At 39.2% G+C, this 23,937-nt stretch overlaps 1 protein-coding gene across 2 annotated transcripts in view; it reads right to left on the reverse strand.

The window, feature by feature from the left end:
• The window catches only part of DOCK1 (dedicator of cytokinesis 1), a 566,139-nt gene that overhangs the window by 399,443 nt on the left and 142,759 nt on the right, over positions 1–23,937 (reverse strand). For both annotated transcript variants that reach the window (XM_054033802.1, XM_054033801.1), the window contains exons 24-25: positions 7,458–7,528; positions 5,630–5,736 (exon numbers count right to left, since the gene is read on the reverse strand). In XM_054033802.1, the coding sequence (XP_053889777.1) occupies positions 5,630–5,736; positions 7,458–7,528 (178 nt within the window). The remainder of the gene's footprint in view (positions 1–5,629; positions 5,737–7,457; positions 7,529–23,937) is intronic.

The following is a 23,937-nucleotide window of genomic DNA, read 5'->3' on the forward strand; positions in this document are numbered from 1 at the left end:
ATATTTTATGTCATATATATATATATATATTTTATGTCATATGTGTATATATATATATATATATATACACACACACACACATATAACATGTCATAACAACATCCATAACAAAAATTAAATACATTTATAGTTTAAAGCATCCATTAGGTTATTGCAAAACCACTGTATTCAAATACACATATATACACATGCCCAATCCCTATGTAACTTAATGCAGCACCATACCCTGCCAGAACAAATGCAAACCCTACAGACTTATCACCACTGCTATGATGATCAGTGCCCCCTAAAGCATACCTTTTCAAGATCCATGGTCCTATACAACATATGCTATCACAACATACGGTGTACTTCATCCAGTGCATCAAATGCCTCAACAACTATTTGGGTGAAACAAGACAAGCACTATGCTCTTGAATGAACTCTCAGAGAAAAATGATAAAAGACAAAAACATCCTATCACCTGTGGGCGAACACTTTTCACAAAGCAATCACTCCATATCTGACCTCTCATTCCTCATCCTCAAAGGAAACCTACACAACACTTTCAAAAGACAAGCCTGGAGCTTAAATTCATAAGTCTCCTGGACACTTAAAAAACCATGGACTTAACAGAGACATTACTTTTATGGCTTATTACAACAATTTGTAACAAACCCTGCTGCTGACTAATCCTCCTTTATCCTATGACTGCAGAGATGTTAATTGCAGACTTCATTTTAAGTGGTCTCCTACAACATGTATAAACACCTTATGCTTAACCATCTGTATCACCTTGCATTTAGCTTGGACACTCTGGTTACCTTCCCCAGACTTGAGGAAGAGCTCTGTGAAGCTTGAAAGCTTGCCCCTTCCACTAACAGAAGTCAGTCCAATAAAGATATTTTCTCACCCACCTTGTCTCTTTCAGTGGTACTACTTGCATTCTAATAGTTAGGCATGTACCCAAGTACCTGGCTGAATCAGGATTTTAAATTCTAAATATCAACACACTCAGTACTGTGCAGAATTAGACTTCAAAATGCTTTACAAAGTAAGAAAGTAGCATCCCAATTTTTAGAAATGAAAGCTGGGATTCCCTTGAATTCCAAAGGGATTTTGGCACCTAACCCGCTTAACTTTCTTTTGAAAATCTACACAACTTCACAGAAATGTTAAGTATCTTGTTTAAGATACTGACTCCACATATCCTCATTCCCAGTCTCACACTTTATTCCTATTGACCACGCTGCTTCCAACAGTAATATAGCTACAAACTGCATAAACCAAAAACAGAAATCCTCCAAAAAAACATAAAAAGGAGTGAAAGAGCATCAGCCTCTAGATTTTTAATAACTCTTGCAAATCAAACAGGACACACTTAGATCATCTTTGTGATACAATTCCAAGGCAATAATGTTTTGTCAAAGACTCTAATGAACTTCTCTAACAACATAACTGTGACCAAATGATCTTTTCAATGCCCTTACAGTAACTGTTCTGTCAAATCAGATTGAGGACAAATGAATGTAGAAGCAATTTAAATATGGTTCTTTTGTGAGAGGAGAGAGAATTTGGGTATCATTTCTCAAGAGCTTTGTCCATGCCAAAGAAAGACCAAGATAACTAGTTGTTTGTTTCCCCCCAAGACAAAACTAAATTTATCTATCAAGCTTCAGAAAAATGAGGAAATAAGTGAGGATATAAAACTAGTGGGACGTCTAACAGACTAAAGTAGATGTACAAAGTAGCCTTTGGATGGAACTCAATGACTATGACCCTCACAAATGTATATAAATTGGTTTGGTTCTATTAGTAGGGGAATAATTTCCAGCAGTAAAAGAAAACAATTTTTTCTTCAAACAGTAGTGAATATTCATGGTCTTAAAGCTAGGAATGTGATGAATATCCAAAGCAGAATCAGTCTGTACAGAGTTCTATGTTATACTTGGAAGTTTATGTAGAAAATTTGGAAATGGTCACAGGCCTTGAAAAGGTGGGTCTTGGAAGTCAACTGGTAATTCCTCACCAACAAAATCTAGGACACTCAGAGGGAACAAAATTCCTTATACAGAGAATATGGCACAGCAGTGGATAAAATAAGTAAATATATTCACTGCTCCCATATGTCCTATATCACCTATTCTGAAGAAACAGGGGCTGCAATACAAATGCAAAATCCTATATCTTACTTGGATATACAGTATCACTGTAATCATGCAGATAATTTGGACTACCAAAGAACACATTCATGTTTATTAAGGAACTGAAGGTTGCCATAAAGAATAAAGACCATTGGTTATGGTTCAGTACGCTTCCTCCAGCATTGTCAATAACTGATACTTCAGCTGCTTGGGGAGAAGGGGGAAACGTGTGGAGAAAATATCCCAAAGTCTTCTGAAATCTATGTATTCCAGGCATTCTGATTTATGAATTAGCTAGGGCTTTTGCTGGTGCAGTTTCTGGCTTGTTCATGGTATAGTAAAAACTGTTTTATCCGGCACTTCACCAACCGGAAAGCTCTATAAACCGGCATTTCTGATATTAATTGAAATTCTGGGTTATAGTCCGGTTGGCACTGGAGGGGGTGTGGAGCGCAGGCTCTGGGAGGGAATTTGGGTGCGGGAGAGGGCTCAGGGCAGTGGGTTGGGGCACAGGAGAGGATGCGGGGCGCCAGTTCTGGGCGGTGCTCACCTTGGGAGGCAGTGACCTGTCCCATCTGCTCCTAGGCGGAAGCGCAGCAGGCAGCTCCGCGCACTGCCCCTGCCCCGAGCGCTAGCTCTTCAGCTCCCAATGGTTGGGAACTGTGGCCAGTGGGAGCTGTGGGGGCAGCGCCTGTGGATGGAGACAGTGCGCAGAGTCATCTGCCGTGCCTCCGCCTAAGAGCAGTAGAGACAGGTCACCGCTTGCGGGGAGCTGCCCAAGGTGAACGCCCGATGGATCCGGCACCCCACACCCCCTCACGTGCCCCCTCCCGCACCCAAACTCCCTCCCTCTTAGTTAACTGGTATTTTTCACTTACCGGAACCTCTCATTCTCCCAATATGCCAGATAAAACAGCTTTTACTGTAGCTTGTTCTTTCAACCTCATCTACTGAGGTTACTAAGCATTTAATGTCATAGTCCCAGGTGTGTAAACAGAGGATGGCTCTACCGGACCTCATTCCATGCAGCTCTGCTGATAAAGCTATTCTGGATGTTGCTGGTGTAGTTTCTGACTCTCATTATCAATCTCATTAACCATCCAGTCTCTCCTGAAGTGTGAGACTTAAGTCAGTACCTTTAACATAGATCATTGGTCCTAAAGGATATATCACACTTATTTCAGTTTTAAGAACACGCAAATACAATGTGATGTAAGAAGTTTTATGCATATACTATCATGCTTCCTTGCTTTTACAAATTTATTTTAGCCCACAAAGTAACCTTAGAGTAAGTTTTTACCCTTTAATTTCCTTTATACATAGTAGTATATTTTACATTCATGCTGTTGCATTTTGACCCTTCTTCCTGTTTCTAGGTGGTTTCTTATCTCTACTATATACATTCCTGCATTTACGTGCCAGAGTCATCTTATTATGAAAGATGCATGTAATTTATTTTATTAGCCATCTGCTAAATTTGCCTCCTAATACACTAAATGATCTGTGAACCACTGGGAGCCGTTACTCTCAGGCAGGCATTCTGCAAGTGAAAGCATATATACTGCTACAGAATATCTGTGCATGTGTGTACTCTGGATTTAACCAATCAATTTATTAAAAAAAATTCAAAACAGGAAAAGGAATTACTCCATACATTTAGGACTACATTTTCACAGTATGGTGCTATGAGGGTACATATAATTCAGATAACTACAGAACACTACCAGTGCAGAGGGTACTTGTGCATTTTAAGGAGCAGCACTTAGTGCACAGCCCTTTCAAAATGTTGAGTGTTAAGGACTAATGCACTCTGAAAAATCAGTTTCATACTCCTCTTACGAATAATTTTAAAAACTATTTCCCCAACAATTTTTTATCTAGCTCCTCTCCCCGATATTTTAGCAACAAAAGGAATTTTTCCAACATAATCACTAAATTCCCGAGAAATACAGGTTAAGAATGAAAAATCATATAGCCAATGAAATGTACAGTATACTCTTTAATAAAAACATCAATGCATTTTTCTTTTCGACAGGACACAAACTTTTAAATTGACTTTAGGGTGGGGTTTTTTTTGGATGGGGGATTGGGCGGGTTGCCTTGCACACCTTGCAATGCTGAGGAAGCCTATTTATCAAAGTCCTACTACTCTATGTTCCAATCACTAAGTTCAGACTTCATTTATTTTTTCAGTGTGTCATCTTTACCTACAAATAAAATCAACAATAGATAAAAAAGGACCACAGCCTTCTAGAAAATTTCAAGTCCCTGTAACTTGTTACTTCTCTCACCTAAGTGGCTTCTTTTTATAATCATATCAGACAAAGAAGGAATTATGTTTGTTAAATCTGTAACAGTTACCCACAAAACAGATACATTAAAATACATCCTGTCAGGTTTAATTTTCTTTAAAATCCTTATCAGTATTACTAAAATTCCCTTAAATAATCAAGACTGACCATATTTTTTAAATTAAAAAATTATTTTTCTTCATCCATTCTGTGGTAGTTTCATATAAATTGGGCAGCGAAATTAGAATGCTCTCTTTTATAGCCCATTTTACTTTATGGTCCATATATATACACACCAATATAAGTCTGTCTGCTTGCAAATACTTCAGGGACAGGTTTAAATCCAAAAATAATTTTTCACTGCTCAGTTATAGTTTTATGAATACAGCATTTATTACTATTAAGATTTGTAAAGCTTTTAAAAAAGAACCCATCAAATCTAAATTTGGGGTCTAAATGGTTTAGCAGCTTCCTTTTAAGCTATCCTATTTAAATTCGTTCACCCTACTTGATCACTACAAAACATCTAAATGAAGAGAAGGACTTTGCCTCTCTCTCCTCAGGCCCTTAGAACTTTAACAAAATTGAAGAGATTACTAGGAAGGGAGGAGAGGGCAACAGTTAGTTGCTCACTGTGTTAACTTATTTCACCAGGAAACAACACTTTGGTCTACACTATAGCCATCTAGAAAGAAAGGCAATTCTGTACCTCAAATGAAAACCTAGATAAACCATAAAATAACCATTTGAACTTGTCTTTCATTGGGCCACTAACTGCAAAGTGGAATGAAAATCTGGGTGCATGGTATAGTGTCAATGTATTTAATTTGGAATTTGTGGGAAGTATTTAAAAACTAAAACAAAAAGGTCAAGTTCTCTCTCTCAATTTCCTTGACTCAAAATTCCATTATAGAAATGCAAAAGTGACAATTTCATATTTTAAAAATTACAATCCAAGCCAATTACACAGTGTTTAATGCTCTTTTAAATTACAAATTACAAGTTTTTGCCTTCATTTCTCCATGATCTACCACCTACACTAACTGTCAATTAGCATTTTCTTACATAGTCTAAATCTGCTTGTCCTTGTAGTGGAACAACTTTAATTGGTTGCAACCTCAACTACCTTCTAAATTGAGGACAAAACTGACACTGATAGAGGTCTAGAGACAATGAATAATGTGACAATGTAATGATTTCCAGGGCTTTGCTTACCATGCTGCGTGAAGAGGTCACTGTGAACTATTTCGATCAAACAGTACAGCTTCTGAATTGTGAGCCGACCCGTTGGAACATTTAGGATGAAATCTGTAAACAGCTTGCTATACAAAAATGGGCAATTAAGAAAAGGAATATGTTAATTTCTCAAAAGTATATAAAACCAAATGTCTATAGCTAGAGAAGAAATTGACCAGTTAGTTCAGTAAACATTTTTTTGGGCGGGTGGAAGGGGGAGCAGAGGAGGACCAAGCCCTTTTCTACATAGTGAGGAGTTATAGAAAGGCAATTCAGTGTTCACAATTAGTTTAAATTTCTTTGGCCAATATATTTATTTCTGCTTTCATTTTCCTCCCTCACTCCACTACAGATGAACGAGGCTCTACTCGTGTAGCAGCATACAGCTTCTCCATTTTTCATTTTGGCTTATGTATTTCAAAATCGAACTGATGCACAGAGGCAAAGCACATAAGACAATTAAAACATAAATATGAGTTACTGTAAATGCAAAAGCCTGCTACTTAGGTAGGGGAAGAAGCATGATAGTAAGGATCCTTTATGTGAACAGCTTCAATTAGGGGTAGGGGCAGAACTGAGACTGACGCAGAAAAAAATTCACAGGCTTTGGGACCAGAAGGGACCTGGTTGACAACCTGTATAACAGAGGTCATTCAATTTGACCCAGTAGTTCCTGCATCAAGCCCTATAACTTGTGGTTGAGCTAAGCATATCTTTTAGAAAGACATCCAATCTGGATTAAAAGACCAAGTGATGGGAAATTTACAACATCCTTTAGTAAGATGGGCCAATGACCAGTATTTTACTTTTGGACAGATTTTTCAGTACTTTTTGCTACCATATATCTTTCAGAAATGGCTTAGTCTTGGAACTCTATACTCATGGCCCAAGGAGACCTAGTGGAAAAGGATATAGAGAAGCATGCAGAATAGGTAAATGAAAAGTTATACTTTAGCTTCTGGGTGCAATGAAAAATTTCAGCAATCATTATGATTTTTTGTACAGAGTATTGCCAAACTGAAATTTAGCTTTTGAATTATAGCCTTCTCACTTTCCAGCCTCCAAGCATTTATTTTATTAAAAATTAACTCTGAATTTCCACATTTATTTTTTATTAACACTTGAGTGTTCTCTTAACTACCTCAATAAAAATCACAGACGATACAATTGAAGACAATGTATAGCCTGTGCAATTAAAATATCTAAAATAGATTACTATAGGGGTTTTTTTAAACACATTAGCAGTGTGTTTAATCTTAGTTATTTGTTTGTTTTTAAACAAATTTTCCACTTTATCTTTTTTGTAAAAGGGGTCCATGGAGAGATGATAGTTTTTGCTTTAGTAAAATTTCCACACACAACTAGTGTGCAGTGAACTATAACAAAGCTATCATTATTCAAATCAATTGAGGTGCAGAGTGATGCATGAAACACATGAGCTATAAGTCTGATATCACTCACATGATTTACAATTTTTGGCATCTCATTAGATGATCTTAACTAGACAGGCTTGCAAATTTGTCAAAAAAAAAAATAATAATAATAATAATAATAAGCTTCCCTACCACACATTTTACTTTAAAATAAAAATATGTATGTATACTCCTGAAGATGGCTGGAATTTTGATCAAAGTGCAATATCATAGATGATTATGATTTCTTGTCCTAGGGATTCAAGTTACCAAGATAGCAATAAAAGTTCATATAAAATGTTGTGCATTAAATAATTATACACAAGTTCAAACACAAAAATGTAGATCTAGACAATAGAAAGTACACAGTACATTACTTTAATAACATTACTTACCTAAGTTCTTTTGGATCAAATACCAATTTCACATCATTGACAATAGTTGGCAAGTATTTAAGTGCAGCCCCCTAAAAATTAAAAACACAGCAATGACCTTAGTGTAAACACCGGTCTGACAGTTACCACAATTTAAAGTTACAATGCAGAGTTCACTGAAAGGGAGAGAAATTAAAAATAAGGGAGTTGTACAATATTACAAGATGGACCATTTAAACAGAAACTACTTGAATTAGAAGAGGCAAATTCCTCTTATCACCATATGTTGGAATGGTTCTGCCCAAGAGTAGGAATAGATTGAGAGATTTGCCAATGGAACAATAATGAAAAAAAATTAGGAACACTACATGAAGTTCCTCAAACCTGTAGAAATCCACAGACATCATTAGACAAGTAAACTATATCAACTGGATCACCTTTATCCACATGCTTGTTGACGTTGTCAGACAATATGGAATGAAGGACAGAAGACACTTCACAGGGATTTAATCAGGATACAGCTTTATTATTAGATATCTGTGACTACCCGTCAGATAATAGTATACAGTACACACAATTCCATATTCATTCAAATAACTACCAGGGGCTTCCACAAGCTGCCCTCACAGGAGAGTTAAGGTGGGCCATGAGAAATGGGAGTTGGCTCCCTGCCGTTCCAATCATAGGAGCCTGAACCCCCCAAGCAAGGTGCTGCCTTCCCTGATATGTGGAGAAAGGGTTACTGAGCGAACTTGCCCCTTTTAAAGCCTTTCGCACTTACGTTCCCAGGGGTATGAGTCAGCATCGCCCATGCTGACCCCCCCCCCCCTTTTGCAGCAGCTTGACCTCCTTCTCCCCCACCCACAGAGCACTGGTACCCTTACTCTGGCAAGTCCAGAGAACATCTCCCCTCCCGCACCCCCCCGTTTCAGGTATGGTGCAGTCATCCTCAAAGAATTTTAATAGATTGATGAGGCATGATTTCCCGTTACAAAAGCTGTGTGACTCTTCCCCAACATATTGTATTCATCTGTGTGTCTGATAATTCTGTTCTTTACTACAGTTTCAACTAATCTGCCTGGTACTGAAGTTAGGGCTGTAATTGACAGGATCTCCTCTGGAGTCTTTTTTTTTTTAATCGATTATTTACATGGATAAATAAGGAATATATTTATTTATTTTTAGATCTGTATATCTCTTCTGCTGACTAACAGTAAAATGCAGAGGTGTGGTCAGAAATGTCTTTGCAGAGACTGTTACACTTGATTACAAACTCACATTTCCATGAAGGAGGTGGGTGGGAAAACAAAAATTCTGTGTCCTTTGCTAGCTCATAGTACTTTTTGTCTGCCTGTTTGTGTGTCTGCCATACGACCCTAGCAGGGTCTAGGAGGGCCTCTGGTAGAAGTGGAAGAGTGGAGAATGTCCACCAGCTTGTGATGGGGTTCAGTTACTTTATGCAGGACTTCAGCCGCTCTTTGGGCTAGGTCCTGGAATGATTTAAAGCCATCTGCCAAGGAAGGCGGAGGGGGCATCACTGCCTTGTCAGGTGAGGATTATGAAGGATGGGCTGGAGGAATATCCTCTTTTTCTGATTTGGTTTCCATTCCTTCCCCCAATAGCTCAGGAGGGTCTGCCACCTTTGAAGCCACTGCTAAAGGAGGGTGCCTGGTACTCCACACTAGGGATCTGTGAGGCGTGTTGCCTTTGGGTATGCCAAAGGTCTCAGTTCGGCCACTGTGGGTAGGGAGCTAGTGGCTGGAACTGTGGCTGCCCAAACCATGGACCAGTGTGGGGCTAGGACACGCAGTAGAAACCTAGTATCAGAGGGGTATCACCTAGTATCATACATCTGACGAAGTGGGCATTCACCCACGAAAGCTTATGCTCCAATACATCTTTTAGTCTTAAGGTGCCACAGGACTCTCAGTAGAAACCTAAGTCCTCTCATTCACTATCTGAGTCAGAAGAGGAGAGAAACAGTGAAGGGCATGGATATGCCATTGTGTCCACTACTCCTGGCGAGCTCAGTACCGGAGCCTCGGTACTGAGAAGGGGTGAGTGCGGTGCATCAGAGAGCAAGAGGTCCAGTGCACACCTGTAGTCAGTCAGTGCGGGTGGTACTAGTATCAGTTCCGATGGCTGTTGGTGCCGGTGCCGACAACCTAGTCGACGTAGCCTTCCCTGGTGCAGAACATCTGTTTCTCATGCACCCCCGATACCAGAACTTCCTTGCCTGTGCCCATCGGGTCTTTGGAGGGACCAACTGGCTCTGTTGGCTCGGTACCATGCGTGCCCGGGGTACTGACTCTAGGCAGCTTCGGCGCCGTTGGTACCAAAGATACTGATGGAGCTGGAGGTCATTTCCTGCTCTATCTGGGCTCGTTATGGGGACTCACAGACCTTTTCTTAGAGGTCTTTAGTGAGTGGCTCGTCTCTTTGGGATCACCTTCCTTTGACGTAGAAGGTTGTGGTGATCATTCTTGTCAGGACTCTGGGGAATGGAGGGCAGGAATTTCAACTCTCTGTCCTGCCTGGACCTGGGTTTTAGCTGCTGGCACCAGCCACAATTTTGTGGATTTATGCTTCTCCCCGAGGCAGTGGATACACTGCGAATGTCCATCCACTGGAATCTTTCCAGCTAAGACGCTTTTTGAAGCCTGGGGAGCCAGGCATACCATTGTGCAGGAAGATCACTCCCCAACAAGCTTGGCGGGAGGCAAACCTTTTCTACCTTTCTTTTCTGCCCTCCCCCCCCCCTTTTTTTTTTTGACATGGCCAACTAAACACAAATAAGTACTAAAAGAAAAGAGGATTAAAGAGAAGCAAAAATTTGCAAAATTAAAGGAGCCAATGATCTGTGAATGGACAGCTCCTAGCTCAGTCTCTAGCCTAGGGCTGCTGAGGAGGAACTGAGGAGGGAATACCCGTGCATGCCAGCTGGCCTCATGGCCCCACAGGAGGGACTGACTGCTATTGAAATTCTCCGATGTCACAGGAACGCACAAACACCTACAGTGGAGCACCCATAGGGACACCACTCGAAGCAGGAGGTAAGTTGACGTTCCTTCCCTTAGCCCTTTAGTCACTGAATCATTGAAAGTAGTCAGCTTCCCTTTCTGGCTCACCATATATTAGCTAATAAATCCTCAAGTTAATGAATTGTATTATGGTTCAAATCTTTTTCATGGCACCAAAACTGACAGTCACTAACTCTATATAAATCTTAATTTAAGGATATTTCAACTTCCGTCTTCTTCTCTTGGCCACACACACAGATTAAATATAGTATGGCATCAGATAAGTGTCTTGTAATATTTATGTACACATCATAGCTTAATACTGTGTACAAGTGACACTGGTTAGTTCCACTGTCATTGCAAAATCTAACCATAGCAAAAAAAAAATTGCACAGTTCAAATAAGAATTAAACACAACTGTTAAGTCAAGTGAAACTAATCAGAAAGGCGCAGAAGCTCACTGAAAAAGTTAGGCTCAGATCAGGCAAGTTCTGCTTTGTGTCAAACCAAGACCTTTCTTATCACAGAACAAAGGGTTTCCTCCCTCTCCCTACCTTTATTTTCATTTATCCCCTTCTAACTTTTAAGGTAGATACATAACAAATATTTAAGGAAGGAACTAAAAGAAGTTAGGTGAGTGAAGACGAGTCAGGAATAGATATCAGGAGTTCTCAGTCCCCGCTGCTGACATCATATTTTAAAGTGCCCAAAAAGATGACAAATGCCTCACAAAACAAGGGTAGCTATGGGTCCTTGCTCCAGACAGTGTAAGCATTTAAATTCAACATAATGCAACAAATTGGGTGTCAACCAGATAAAGAAAAAGAGTGGAGGGAGAGAAAAAAAGTGTGACAGGAAGAGAAAGCACCGGGGTGAATTCTTCAAATTACGCTGCATCTCTAAAATAACATTCAAGCCAAATTATATACACAATAAATATGAAATATTTGCATCATATAGTAACAAAAACAAAGACTCAATAGTTCATTTTTTGAATTTATCAAGCAGTGAAATGTCAATCATTTCAACATGTTGTCAGTTTCCAAGGTACTAGTACGAGTTTTCATACACACAATAAACAGAGAGAGAGAGAGAGAGAGAGAGAGAGATCCAAAAAACTATATTAAAAGAACCTTACGATTACAAAATTAAGCACTCAAAAGTTAGAAGATGCCAGTCTTAAGGTTGCCTGTGGAACTTGAATACTGCCTCCTTGTGCATATACACTATGAATGAGGACCTTCATTTTAGCCAAATATTTTGGCCAAAAATTTCCCATGTTTTACAGAAGCTATGATGTGGGTTTTACCAATTTTAACCCTTATTTTGAAAGTGCTGGAACTTCCCAGACCCAGCTCTCCACTCTGGATGGAGAGGCAGCTCTATAACTGCCATCTCTTCTTACAGAGCGGGAAGCTTGTCAGGATTCGGGGGGGGGGGGAGTGGGGGTCCCGCTCAGCACAGTGGAACTTCCCAGACCCCAGGTTGCCAAGCCTCTCTCTCTCCTTCAGGAGCAGAGAACCAGGTCAGAAGTATTGTAATAACTCAAACACTGGCATATGTACTGTTGTCAATTCTGCACTCATCAAACATCTAGAAAACATGACATTCAAGGCAAGACTGAAAAAATTGGGTTCGTTTAATCTGGAGAAGAGAAGACTGAGTGGGGACATGGTAACGATCTTCAAGTATGTAAAAGGTTGCTATAAAGAGGAGAGTGATATATTGTTTTCCTTATCCACTGAGGACAGGCAAGAAGTAATGGGCTTTAATTGCAGCAAGGAAGATTTAGGTTATACATTAGAAAAAACTTCCTAACTGTAAGGGTAGTTAAGCACTGGAACAAAATACCTAGGACGATTGCGGAATCCCTGTCATTGGAGGTTTTAATAACATTTTAGACAAACACCTGTCAAGCATGGTCTCAATCAGCGGTTCTCAAACTGTGGGTCAGACCCCAAAGTGGGTCACGACCCCATTTTAACAGGGTCGCCAGGAATGGTGTTAGACTTGCTGGGGCCCAGGGCCAAAGCTAAAGCCCGAGCCCCCCACCCAGGGGCCCACTCCCAAGCCCCACCACCCGGGGGCCCACGCCTGAGGTCTTCAGCCTTGACTGGCAGGGCTCAGGTTATAGGCCCCCTGCCAGGGACTGAAGCCTTTGGGCTTTGGCTCCCCCTTCCCACCTCCACCAGGGTGACAGGACTCGTGCGGGCTCAGGCTTCGGTCCTCCGTCCTGGGGTTGTGGTGCAATGAAGTTTGAGAACCGCAGATCTGGATAATACTTGGTCCTGTCTCAGGGAAGGGGACTGGACAAGATGGCCTATCGATGATTACCAGCTTTACAGATAACTCGCCATGCTATCAGCATTCAAAACCAATAAAAGTAAATTACTTTTCATGCTAAAATGGGTTGAAAATAAAAAACTGTATCCATCTACATTTCAGATTATCAGAGTTTTTTTTAAGTTAAAAAACAGTGATATTAACACTATTTACCCAGAAAATTGTAACATTAATTTTTTGCAGCAATTTTCACCCATTTTTTAAATTTTTTGTAATGAACACAGATAAATTCCCAGAAAATGTAAAACAAAATAAAAACTGAAAACTAAGGGCCTTAACTATGAGACAATCATTAATTACATTATCACACTTTTTCCACAGGGCCCATGTTTAATTCGGTGTACAGGATGGACAGTGCTCTGGGAATGAATCAAGACAGTACAGTGAATAAGGCTATGTTCTGTAGGATCAATGCCGCATTTATTGCAAAAGTTGGAAGGTGTGTGTTGAATAAACCTGTGGTGAATAAACAATGGAGGAAGAGGAAGAATGAGCTCATTGTTAAGGCAGCTGAATGCCACCCTAGAGAACTCGATTCAATTCCTGCTTCTGCCAGAATTCCTTCATGATGCGTGGCAAGTCACTTAAACCAAAACTTCACAGGTGGCCACTGTGTCTTCCTCATTTTCTGGGTACCCAACTTGAGACATCTGTTCAATTTGCAGAAGCACTCACTGCTCCTACTGACATCAATGGGAGCTCTGCTCTGAACATATGAAGTGCAATAAAATGCTAAGTACTCTGAAAAATGAGGCCTATGGCTTATCAAATTGAGCACCTAAAGTTACTTGGCACTTGATAATTTAGGCATTGATCTCTGTGCCTCAGTTCTCCATCTGCAAAATGTGGATAATGCCACCAGACCTCACAGTGTTGTAAAGATAAATCCATTAAGAATTAAGATACTACAATGAGAGCACTAGCCAATGAAGGAATTAACTCTGTATTAAGTGAAGAGTTTGGTATGGTGTGGAGTAAATAATGCAAAGAGCCACACATAATGAATGATGAGAATAAGAAGAAATGAACAATTCCAATGAGCAACATCCATCCTGTACACTGAATGAGGCAGGGTTCTTTGGGGAAAAGAGTATATCATATATGCATATGCACAAAGGGGCTGAATTAAGATTGCACAGGCAACCTTAATTGTGGCCCTACCTAATCAAATGCTTGAATTTACAACTTTAATGCTCTTAAGATGGGTTTGTGCATGGGGTTGCGTGCATGTGCATATATTTATAATGAGTGTGTATACATACACATTTGTAATGTGCACACACACAAATGCAATTTTAAAGTTAAAATTCAAAACAATAATTATTTGAGTTTTACAAAATTAATAAATTACTATAATTTCACTTTACGATTGTCACATTATCAATAACTGGGGTGAGCCAAGAACCAAGAGCTCTTGGCCAAATTATTCCAGAAACAATACTATAATAGGAAAGCCCGTTATAAACACATGATCATAGAAGTTAGATACAGAAAACACCTATTAAGTCATCCAAGTCCATCACCCTGTCAATGCAGGACTTCACTCTACAATGCATTTTCTAGCATTTTATCCAATTGATTTTCAAAGTCCCAATCAACAGGGCTTTCATCACCTCCACTAAGGCATTATTCCCCATCTCACTAATAACTAGGATTGTCAATTATTAATATCTGCTTAGTCTTATTTACACCCTCATATACATATTAAATAATTGTTTTTCCTTCTAGGTTTTTACACCATTCAAATATTTTTAGATGTGCCCCTAAAATAGCAATACACAGTTATTTTTAAATCTTTCTCAATAAGTCAACTGTGATAGTCTCTGATCATTTTTGTTGCTTTTCTCCAATCTCCCTCCATTTTGCCAATATATTTCTAGCGATGTAATGCCCAGGAAGGAACATAATATTCCAGAAGCAGATGTAACACAGCCATTCAGAAAAGGAGAATTATCTCCCTTTGTCTTGGATCTTACTATTTATATGAAAAAAGATCTGCATTACTGAATAAGTTTAGCCCCTTAAAAAAAATTTTAGAGGCAAAAAAAGAATCAGATTCCTACATCATTCTAAGAAATGCTAAGCACCTGCAGCTCGCATTTCAGTCAAGGCAGTTGCAGGTTCTCAAAATTAAATCAGAATAGACCATAAATCACTAGGCAGAGAAGTCCTCATATTTATTTATGATCACTCTTTCCAACGCCAAGTGTCATGATGTCACAGATAAATTACACTACCAATACTCAAGCCAAATCTTTAAACAAAAAAGGGAAAAATATTTGGTTTGTTATCTAATATCAATCAAATATTGTAATTGTCTTTGTAGCTAGAAATATGACTACTGATGATGATTAATATGTACTATTTTAGGGTAAAGTTCAGGGTACATTATTCAGTATAATTATTTTAATTAAATCCATTAGCATATCTTTATATAAGATTAGAAGATCTATCAGTGATACAAAATAAGCTTTTCTTGAATAATGTATGAAGCAATTATTAATTTACATATTTCTTAAGAAAATGCATATTAAACTGAATTCAGTTACATGGCTGAATCGGAAATACATACAACTGAGAAAAACAACTTCAAAAAGGAGATGTTCCTTTCTCTAAATAGTTAAGAGCCATCTACTAAGGTTATTAGTTTTGTGGTCTTGGCAGCAGGACTAAACATGACAAGATGGATTCAGTTTAGGAACGCCTTTTAGTCTCCCTCCGCCTCCACTCAAGAAACACTGGCATTGGTGTCTAATGGCACATCTGGCATCCAAATCCGGGTCACTGTATCAAGGACAAAAAAATTCCTTAGGCCTAGATTGTGAAAAAGGCCACCATCTGGCTAGTAATGGTGTGATTCACATCCCCATCAGCCAATAAAAAGACACCTATTGGTGAACTGGGTTTTAGGTCAGACCTCAAGTGAATAGCTTTGTATCATGGAATCCTAAAAGTAAAGAAATAAGCATTATGATGTATGAGTTTGGCAATGTTTTTATATTTTAATAACCAATGATTCTACATATTGGAAAGGACTCTGTATATTTCTGAGAGGCTGTAGTGTAAGTGGGACAAGATAGAAACAGTGGCAGATTTTTTCCCAAAATAATTAGGAGTTTAGCTGGCCATGCAGGTGGTAGGCCACTTCTTCCTGATGCCTCAGGGATTTCAAGGGGCCTTGTGGTCATCTCCATCATCTTCCAAGTCATGAGGGGGTTCCAGCATCTACTTCAGGGGCGTGGCAAAAGCGGTCCTATCCGCACAGGGGTGGGGTAGGAACACTCTGCCCACTCCACAGAGCAACAGGACTGTAAGGAGTGCCCACTCCTCAGGGCACTCACTTTTTCCTGCTAGTAGACGTTCTCCCAAGCCAGATACAGAGATGCCTCGTAATTCCCAGTGTGGAATACCTGGGATTCCTGACAACTGTTTGCTAAGGATTCAAATTTTTCTCTTCCTTGGGGGGAAATTAGCAAGGAACTCTGGGCTGAAGTTTTCTGAGAGTAACAGAACATGAACCCCACCCTGTTTTCCAACAGGCTCTGGATCTTTTGTGAAATTGTCACAAAACACACGCTGCTTTAAAGATTAGAGTCAAAACCCTCCTTTGCCTTTAAGTTTTGACTCAAGAAGTGATTCAGAGTCTCAGAGGAGAGAGTAGGATAGAAAGACTTCAGATTAGGAGGACTCTAAAACAATCCAATTTGATCCCTGAACTTCACCATCTCACTGAAAATATCCTCCCACGAGCTATGAAATGGGGAAAGTATTTTGTTGCGGTTGGAAAAAAAATCATTCCAGATAAAAGAAAAGGCATATCAACTCTGATATATAGGTAAAGGCATCTACCTTCATTTTTCATAGCAAGTTGTCTAATGTGCTAATGAAGAAACTGAGAACAGTATCGCAGTCAGCCCTGAGTAAAGCACCGTCCTCAGGACAATCCCCAGGCTGCTCTGTTGCATCTCAATCCACTGGACCCATGTGCTTGAAGCTTCCCTTGATCTGAACAGGCTCCAGCACTGTCTCTTTCCTTGGCCTCTCCAGAACATTTCCAGGGCACACGCTGCCAGTCTGTTATCCCTTCACAGAAATGGGACCAGGTGGCCCAGATGCCGAGGGCCCAGAACCTGTGCTGACCCCTCATACTCTCCAGAAACTTTAGTAAACCCTTCCCAAAACTCCAACCGTGTGGGCACTCCAGGCTTACAATTTAACTCTTCTGGGGCATGTAATACTGAAAGCAAACAGACAGACAGACTTTGCACAGAATTCTAAAAGAAATTACTCGTTATTTAGACCGCACAAGAAATACACAGATGTATACGAAATAAAATACTTCTATACTTGTTTCCCTGACTCAGTTTCCTCACAATGCTGGAGAGTTCTCTGGGGTGGCTAGGATCCTTCTCCTACAGCCCATGGCTTCTTCCCCTAATCATGGTGTTTCTCTCACTCTCTAGGTCAGCTAGCTTCCTTCTTCCTCAGCTGATCCTGCAGTTAAACAGGACCACCACCACCACCACTATGAAAGCACACCAGCTTCTTCTTTTCTCTTGCACAAAGCATCCTGTGTGTCTCTTGAATGTATATGTTCCACCAATAATACCTGGTTTCTTTGTTCTGCAGCTAGGGATTTTCCACTCACTAAAACTGAGCACCCTCCAGGGAAGTTGGAGAAAACTGGCTGTCCTGCTTCAATCAACCAATGGTCCCAAGGTGTTTAAACTCAATAGGCAACCATTAAGGCTAACAATTGACCATTATCCCTGGTCCAGTAAATATGCGATACAGCTCCTGTGACCAAATGGAAGATTCCACATACGAGGCATTCTAGGATTCCACAATTTCATATCAACCAGAATTTATAAGATGTACATAGACAGATTCCTAAAATCATCCACAGAAAATATGGTCATGTCTGAACATATCTAACTCAATTTTAGAACACAATTACAAGGTTATTGTGTTATATATTTTTTGCATATGCCTGGAGTTACATAACATGTCACACTAATTTTTCACTAGGGAAAGGAAAATAATTCAGTCTCAATGTCCCTTTGGGCCTAATACATCTTGTTTATGGCTAGTTAGAGCTTTCTTATCTTGTGGTCCACCAATTAGTCAAACCAGAATGGCTCCAAAGTAAGTTCCTTTTTGGCTCATACATTTATCTATCATGGAACTTCTAGGCTCCCAGGCAGAAGTTGGCTAGTGATCAAGTAACAATCTACAAAATATAAAAACCTTTCCTTTAACAAGACATGCACATGGCATCAGAATACTTGACAGTTCTAAATAGTGATATTTCCACTAAAACAAATACATTAAGCAATATAGAAAAAAATACATAGAAAATCCCCTTCATAGAAAACCGAGAACTGAAAGTTCAGGCAGGGACCAGCAATACTGGCCTGACAACATACTGGCTGACCCAAGATCATCCTTGTAACATTGCATCAAAGCAGTAATCTTAAAAAGAGTATATAATGAGCATCAACTTGCTGCCTGGCACATTTTGATAGCTGTCACTGCCCTGAAGCAAGCTACTATCAATGTTCCAGCTTTAATTAAATAGACTTTAATTTGTTCCATGGAAAACCAATGAGAAATGCACAAGGACAACCATTTCAATGACTATTAAACACAGGCACTGAGTTATTGTCTTAACATCAGGAGAAGCAAAAAAGATTTAATGATTTTTCTCCTGGTGTTCTATCCATTACTGACAAAAAATCAAAGACCATGTGGAAACACTGTTTGGAAATTAAATAACTAAAGGACAATTAGACTGATTTCAGATCAAATAATTTAAAAATTCCAAAGCCATTCTTTTACTGCATGTTTTTGAAGAATACGCTTTATATAAACCTAACACGAATATATTAATCACTAGTGTTTATTTCTCATAAATTCTATGAAACAAAGAGGGAGAGTCATTTTGGTGCATACACTACATGCACAGAAAATCCACGAGAGAGAACACCATTCTCAATTCCCAGGCTGCCATTATGAAGCTTATGCCAGAGGGCTGTGGCAGATAGTTTATCTTAAAAATTTATGGAGCATTTATCACTGTAGTATTTAGACATTAAAATGATATTACAAATTGCAGAAGGACAGCCCAAACTAGAGTCTGCTCTTGCCAATCTTACATTCAACCACTAAAAAGGGTGTGTTTTCATCCCCACTTCTTTCTCCCATCTCTTCTCTCTCTACTGAGTTTCCCAACTGCCCTCTCATATCATGCATAGAAAGGTTCACTTTGCCTTCCTTCATCTCCGGTCTTCCCAGTTGCTGTCTGGGGTCCACCCAGGTCCAAAAAGCCTTACAAATACGCAGCAGTTGGTTCACCACAGACTCAGGGAAGTCAAAGCCAGGCTGGAGAAAAAAATATATCAGAACATAGGACTGAAAGGGACCACTTGGTTCACCAAATCCAGTCTCCTGCTATCACAAGAAATCTCAGCATATAATTCCATTCATAAATTTATCAAACTCCATCTTAAAACTAATTAAATTGCATGTCCACACTGCTCCTAGTGGGAGACTGTTCCAGAACCTCACCCACAGATGTTTAGAAATCTTTTAATTTCCAGCCCATATTTAATCATGGCCAGTTTATACCCATCTGTTCTTGGGCCAACATTTTTGTTTAAATAGCGTTTTTCCCTCTCTGATTTATTAGAGAGAGAGAGAGCAATCCTACCACCTCACAGCTTTTGTTCTGCTAGGCTAAACAAGCCAAAGTTTTTTAGCTTCCTCAGGTAAAATAATCTCTCCTTTCCCCGATCACCCTAGTAGTCCTCCTTTGCACTTGTTCCAGTTTGAATTGGAAAACAGCATCTCATATTTCCACAATAGTAAGTGGGAACTGGTGATGGGGCCCCAAATGTTATTTCACACAGGGCTGCCCAAAACCTAGAACTGGCTGACCACTGCGCAGTTCAACATTTTCACTGTGATTTCTGTCAAATTCATCTCATATGATGCTTTCAAATCTGGGGAAAAAAATAAACTCACTTCTCAGCCCTGTAATCTGAAAGTTCAAAAGATAAGGACTTCCCAGCATGACTAAACTGTAAAATGATTTTAAAAATAAGTTTTTATTGACGACTGACACTTAGAACTAATTTCAAGTATATGTAAGAATGTATTCATGTGAGAAATATTTATTGTCTGAAATTTCAGACTGCTGAGCTGAGTAAGAGTTCACAGAGTCCCTCCCTCCGTTGGGCCAATTTATGATCAAATTACTTCAACTTTGTGCCCCCAGTAGCAATGCACAGCTGCAAATAAGTGTAGAAATGGTCTTAACAGTAGAAAACCAGCAGAAATCAAGAGGGAACAGTATTGACAAAAAGGACAATTAATTTGAAAAGATATGAACTTTAGTGCAAAGAGAAAGTCAAACAGAAGGCACAAGAAACTAATCTTAGAATAAAATCAATTCATGTACTCTTCTGAAATGCAAATACACAATTTTGTTTTACACTGAACTAAACACACTGAAATACATTGATGACTCTTAAGATATGACTGATACAAAGATGGAACAAACAAAAAAAATATTTATCACTAATTAGCTAGAAAGGGGTTCTAAAAACAATTCTCAATTTCAGCACTATACTAGAGTTGGGTAAATACTTCAAAACATTTGTACTAATAAAAAATAAATTTGTTCAAATAAAATATTGAATCTGCTTTCTTTGTGTGCATGTCATTTTTGTGTTTGCTTTCCATAAATAATCTGATGAATGAATTTACTGGCAGGAACATTCATGGAAAGAGAGGATTTTAAAGTGATTGATATAGAAAATGAGTTTTAAATTCAAATATCAGCTTCAGCAGCAGAAATATGGTCCAAAGAGATATGCTCATCTTACAGAATGTGACCCAATTGTGCAGCCCACACACTAAGTTAAAGAAACTTTTGTAAGAGGAACAGGAGTACTTGTGGCACCTTAGAGACTAACAAATTTATTACAGCATAAGCTTTCGTGGACTACAGCCCACTTCTTCGGATGCATATAGAGTGAAACATATATTGAGGAGATATATATACACACATACAGAGAGCATGAACAGGTGGGAGTTGTCTTACCAACTCTGAGAGGCCAATTAAGTAAGAGAAAAAAACTTTTGAAGTGATCATCAAGATAGCCCAGTACAGACAGTTTGATAAGAAGTGTGAGAATACTTACAAGGGGAGATAGATTCAATGTTTGTAATGGCTCAGACATTCCCAGTCCGAAGAAGTGGGCTGTAGTCCACGAAATTTGTTAGTCTGTAAGGTGCCACAAGTACTCCTGTTCTTTTTGCGGATACAGACTAACAGGGCTGCTACTTTGAAACCTATCATTTTGTAAGAGGAGTATTTGTATTTTGCATTAACAGGACTCTTGTATTAAAATGAGTGTTTTATTTAAGACATGGAAGGTAACTGTCCTGCTATACTCAGCACTGCTGAAGACTCAGGTGGAGTATGATTCCAATTATGGGCCTCACACTTTAGGAATGAGATGGACAAACTGGAGAGAGTCCATAAGAGAGCAAAAAAGTGGTAAAAAAACATTTAGAAAACCTGACATATTAGGAAAGGTTAAAAAACTGGGCATATTTAGTCCTGGGATGGACCTGATAGTCTTCAAATATGTTAAGGGCTCTTAGAAAGAGGATGTTGATCAATTGTTCTCCATGTCAGCTGAAGATAGGACAAGAAGTAATAGGCTTAATCTGCAACAAAGGAGATTTAGGTTAGATATTAGGAAAAACTTTTTAACTATAAAGGGCAGCTAAACTCTGGAATAGGATTCCAAGGAAGGTTGTGGAATCCCCATCATTGGAGGTTTTTAAGAACAGGTTGGACAAACACCGGTCAGCGATGGCCTAGGTTTACTTGGCCCTGCCTTAGCACAGGGGACTGGACCTGGTGACTTCTTGTGGTCCCTTCCAGCTCTACATTTCTATGATTCTCTGAAATTTGTCAAATAATTTCAAATAACGAACAACATATGATAAAACTCCTGAATTGCTTACTGGCAAACAACAGAGAGGAAGGACACTGTTAAATAATTTAGCTGCTAACTAGAAATTGTACTGTCTTCTCTGAACAGTGTCAACTCTTATGTGTCAATGCAACTGTGAGGAGTTTGCATAGTTTTAGCTATCTCAGGGTGTCAATCCTTTATAACAAGATAACTGAACAAAGCTTACTATCTAGAAAACTATTGGTGTTACATTCAAGCTCTGAAAAACACTACAGTAGCTAATAGAAACAGAACCAAGACTGAAATGTAAATAGAAGAATTAGCCATTATTAGTTTTCCATTAATGTACAACTGGAATTTAAAACTAAGCCACACAATGGAATTAGTAAATATTTTGAATTTTCCATGACATTACAGGATTAACATTTAGGTTATTAAATTTAGATGTCAAATATTTTGACAACCTCTAATATTCCCCCATTTAAATGACATACAAATCCTTTCAACTGCCTCTTATATTGTTCTTCTGCAGATTTTTGTAGGATTAGTTTAAATCCTTTAACCAGTAATAATAGAGATCCTCTGTTTTTTTGAAAGTATAAGCTCTTCAGAGAAGAGACTGTGTCTTCTTTTTATTTATACTGTGACTTGTGCATTACACTACTAAAAACAAATAATATTAAAAATTAACAGTAAAGTAATAAATTCCAACTGAGACTGAGGATGAGGGATGATCATGTCCTGTTATAATCCAGTGGCATCAACAGCAATTCAAAAATAATCCCCTGGGGGGTCTGCAATGTGATGTTAATGTCCTGATATGAATAGCAATGTTTCATCTTGCTAGTTTATTGAAATAGGTGAGCAGGCAGCATTGTAGGCATTGAGTAAAACTTACAGAAGCGCTTAAGAGATTTAGGAGAGTAAATCTAATTCACTTTCACTGGTACCTAACTCCTAAATCACTTGGATGCTTTTGAAAATTTTCAGCAAGAGTCGACTCTCAAAATCTACTCCATTACCAACCAACCCCTTCTTCCCATTCTCACCTAGATCAGCAGTTCTCAACCAGGGGTCAGAGGCCCCTTGGAGGGGCCGCAAGCAGGTTTCAGGGGGTCCACCAAGCAGGGCCAGCAATAGACTCACTGAGGTCCAGGGCAGAAAGCCAAAGCCCTACCACCCTGAGCCCTGCCAACCAGGCCTCAAGCTGAAGCCTGAGCAGCTTAGCTTCGCGGGGGCCCCTGTGGCGTGGGGCCACGGGCAGTTGCCCTGCTTGCTACCCCCTAATGCCACCCTGGCTTTTACATGCATATAAAACAGTTGTTGTGGCATATATGGGCTGTGGAGTTTTTATAACATGTTAGGGAGGCCTCAGAAAGAAAAAGGTTGAGAACCCCTGACCTATATGACACTTTCTAATAAAATATTCAGAGGTCAATAGATAACAGAGTCAAAACTGAATAAAGGAAGATGATTATTAGGAGTTAAACAGTGCCTGATACAAGATTTCCATTGACTTCAATGGATTTAAGCATATGCTTAATGGAACTACTCACATGCTTACAAATTAAGCACATAGAATCATAGAATATCAGGGTTGGAAGGGACCTCAGGAGATCATCTAATCCAACCCCCTGCTCAGAGCAGGACCAATCCCCAACTAAATCATCCCAGCCAGGGCTTTGTCATATCCAGCTTCTCGTCCACTGTAACCCCAGGTCCTTTTCTGCAGAACTGCTGCCTAACCACTCGGTCCCTAGCCTGTAGCACTGTATGGGATTTTTCAATCCTAAGTAAGTACTTTGCTGGGTAGGGCTATAACTGCTGCCATTACAAAATCATTGTTGCATCTTTATTTGCCTATCATTCAGTAGCAACGGATGTTGCAGTATATGTTTAGTAATAATATAAATAAAAACAGGTTGTGCCATCATGATATATCATGGAAAAAGGGGTAAATTAATACAATTCAAGAAAAAAATTCTAGAACCCAGTTTGAATTAGCATTTCACACTGCAGCAGCATGATAACCAAAACAATTTGATGATCAGATTTGATGATTACTTCCAGATAAATCTGTTTTAACCAATATTTTAATGCCTCTACAGAAAACAAAATTAACTATACCAACTTTGCTAAACGGGTTAA

This window comes from Malaclemys terrapin, chromosome 7 (assembly GCF_027887155.1).
Source record: "Malaclemys terrapin pileata isolate rMalTer1 chromosome 7, rMalTer1.hap1, whole genome shotgun sequence".
NCBI classification, from domain to species: Eukaryota; Metazoa; Chordata; order Testudines; family Emydidae; genus Malaclemys; species Malaclemys terrapin.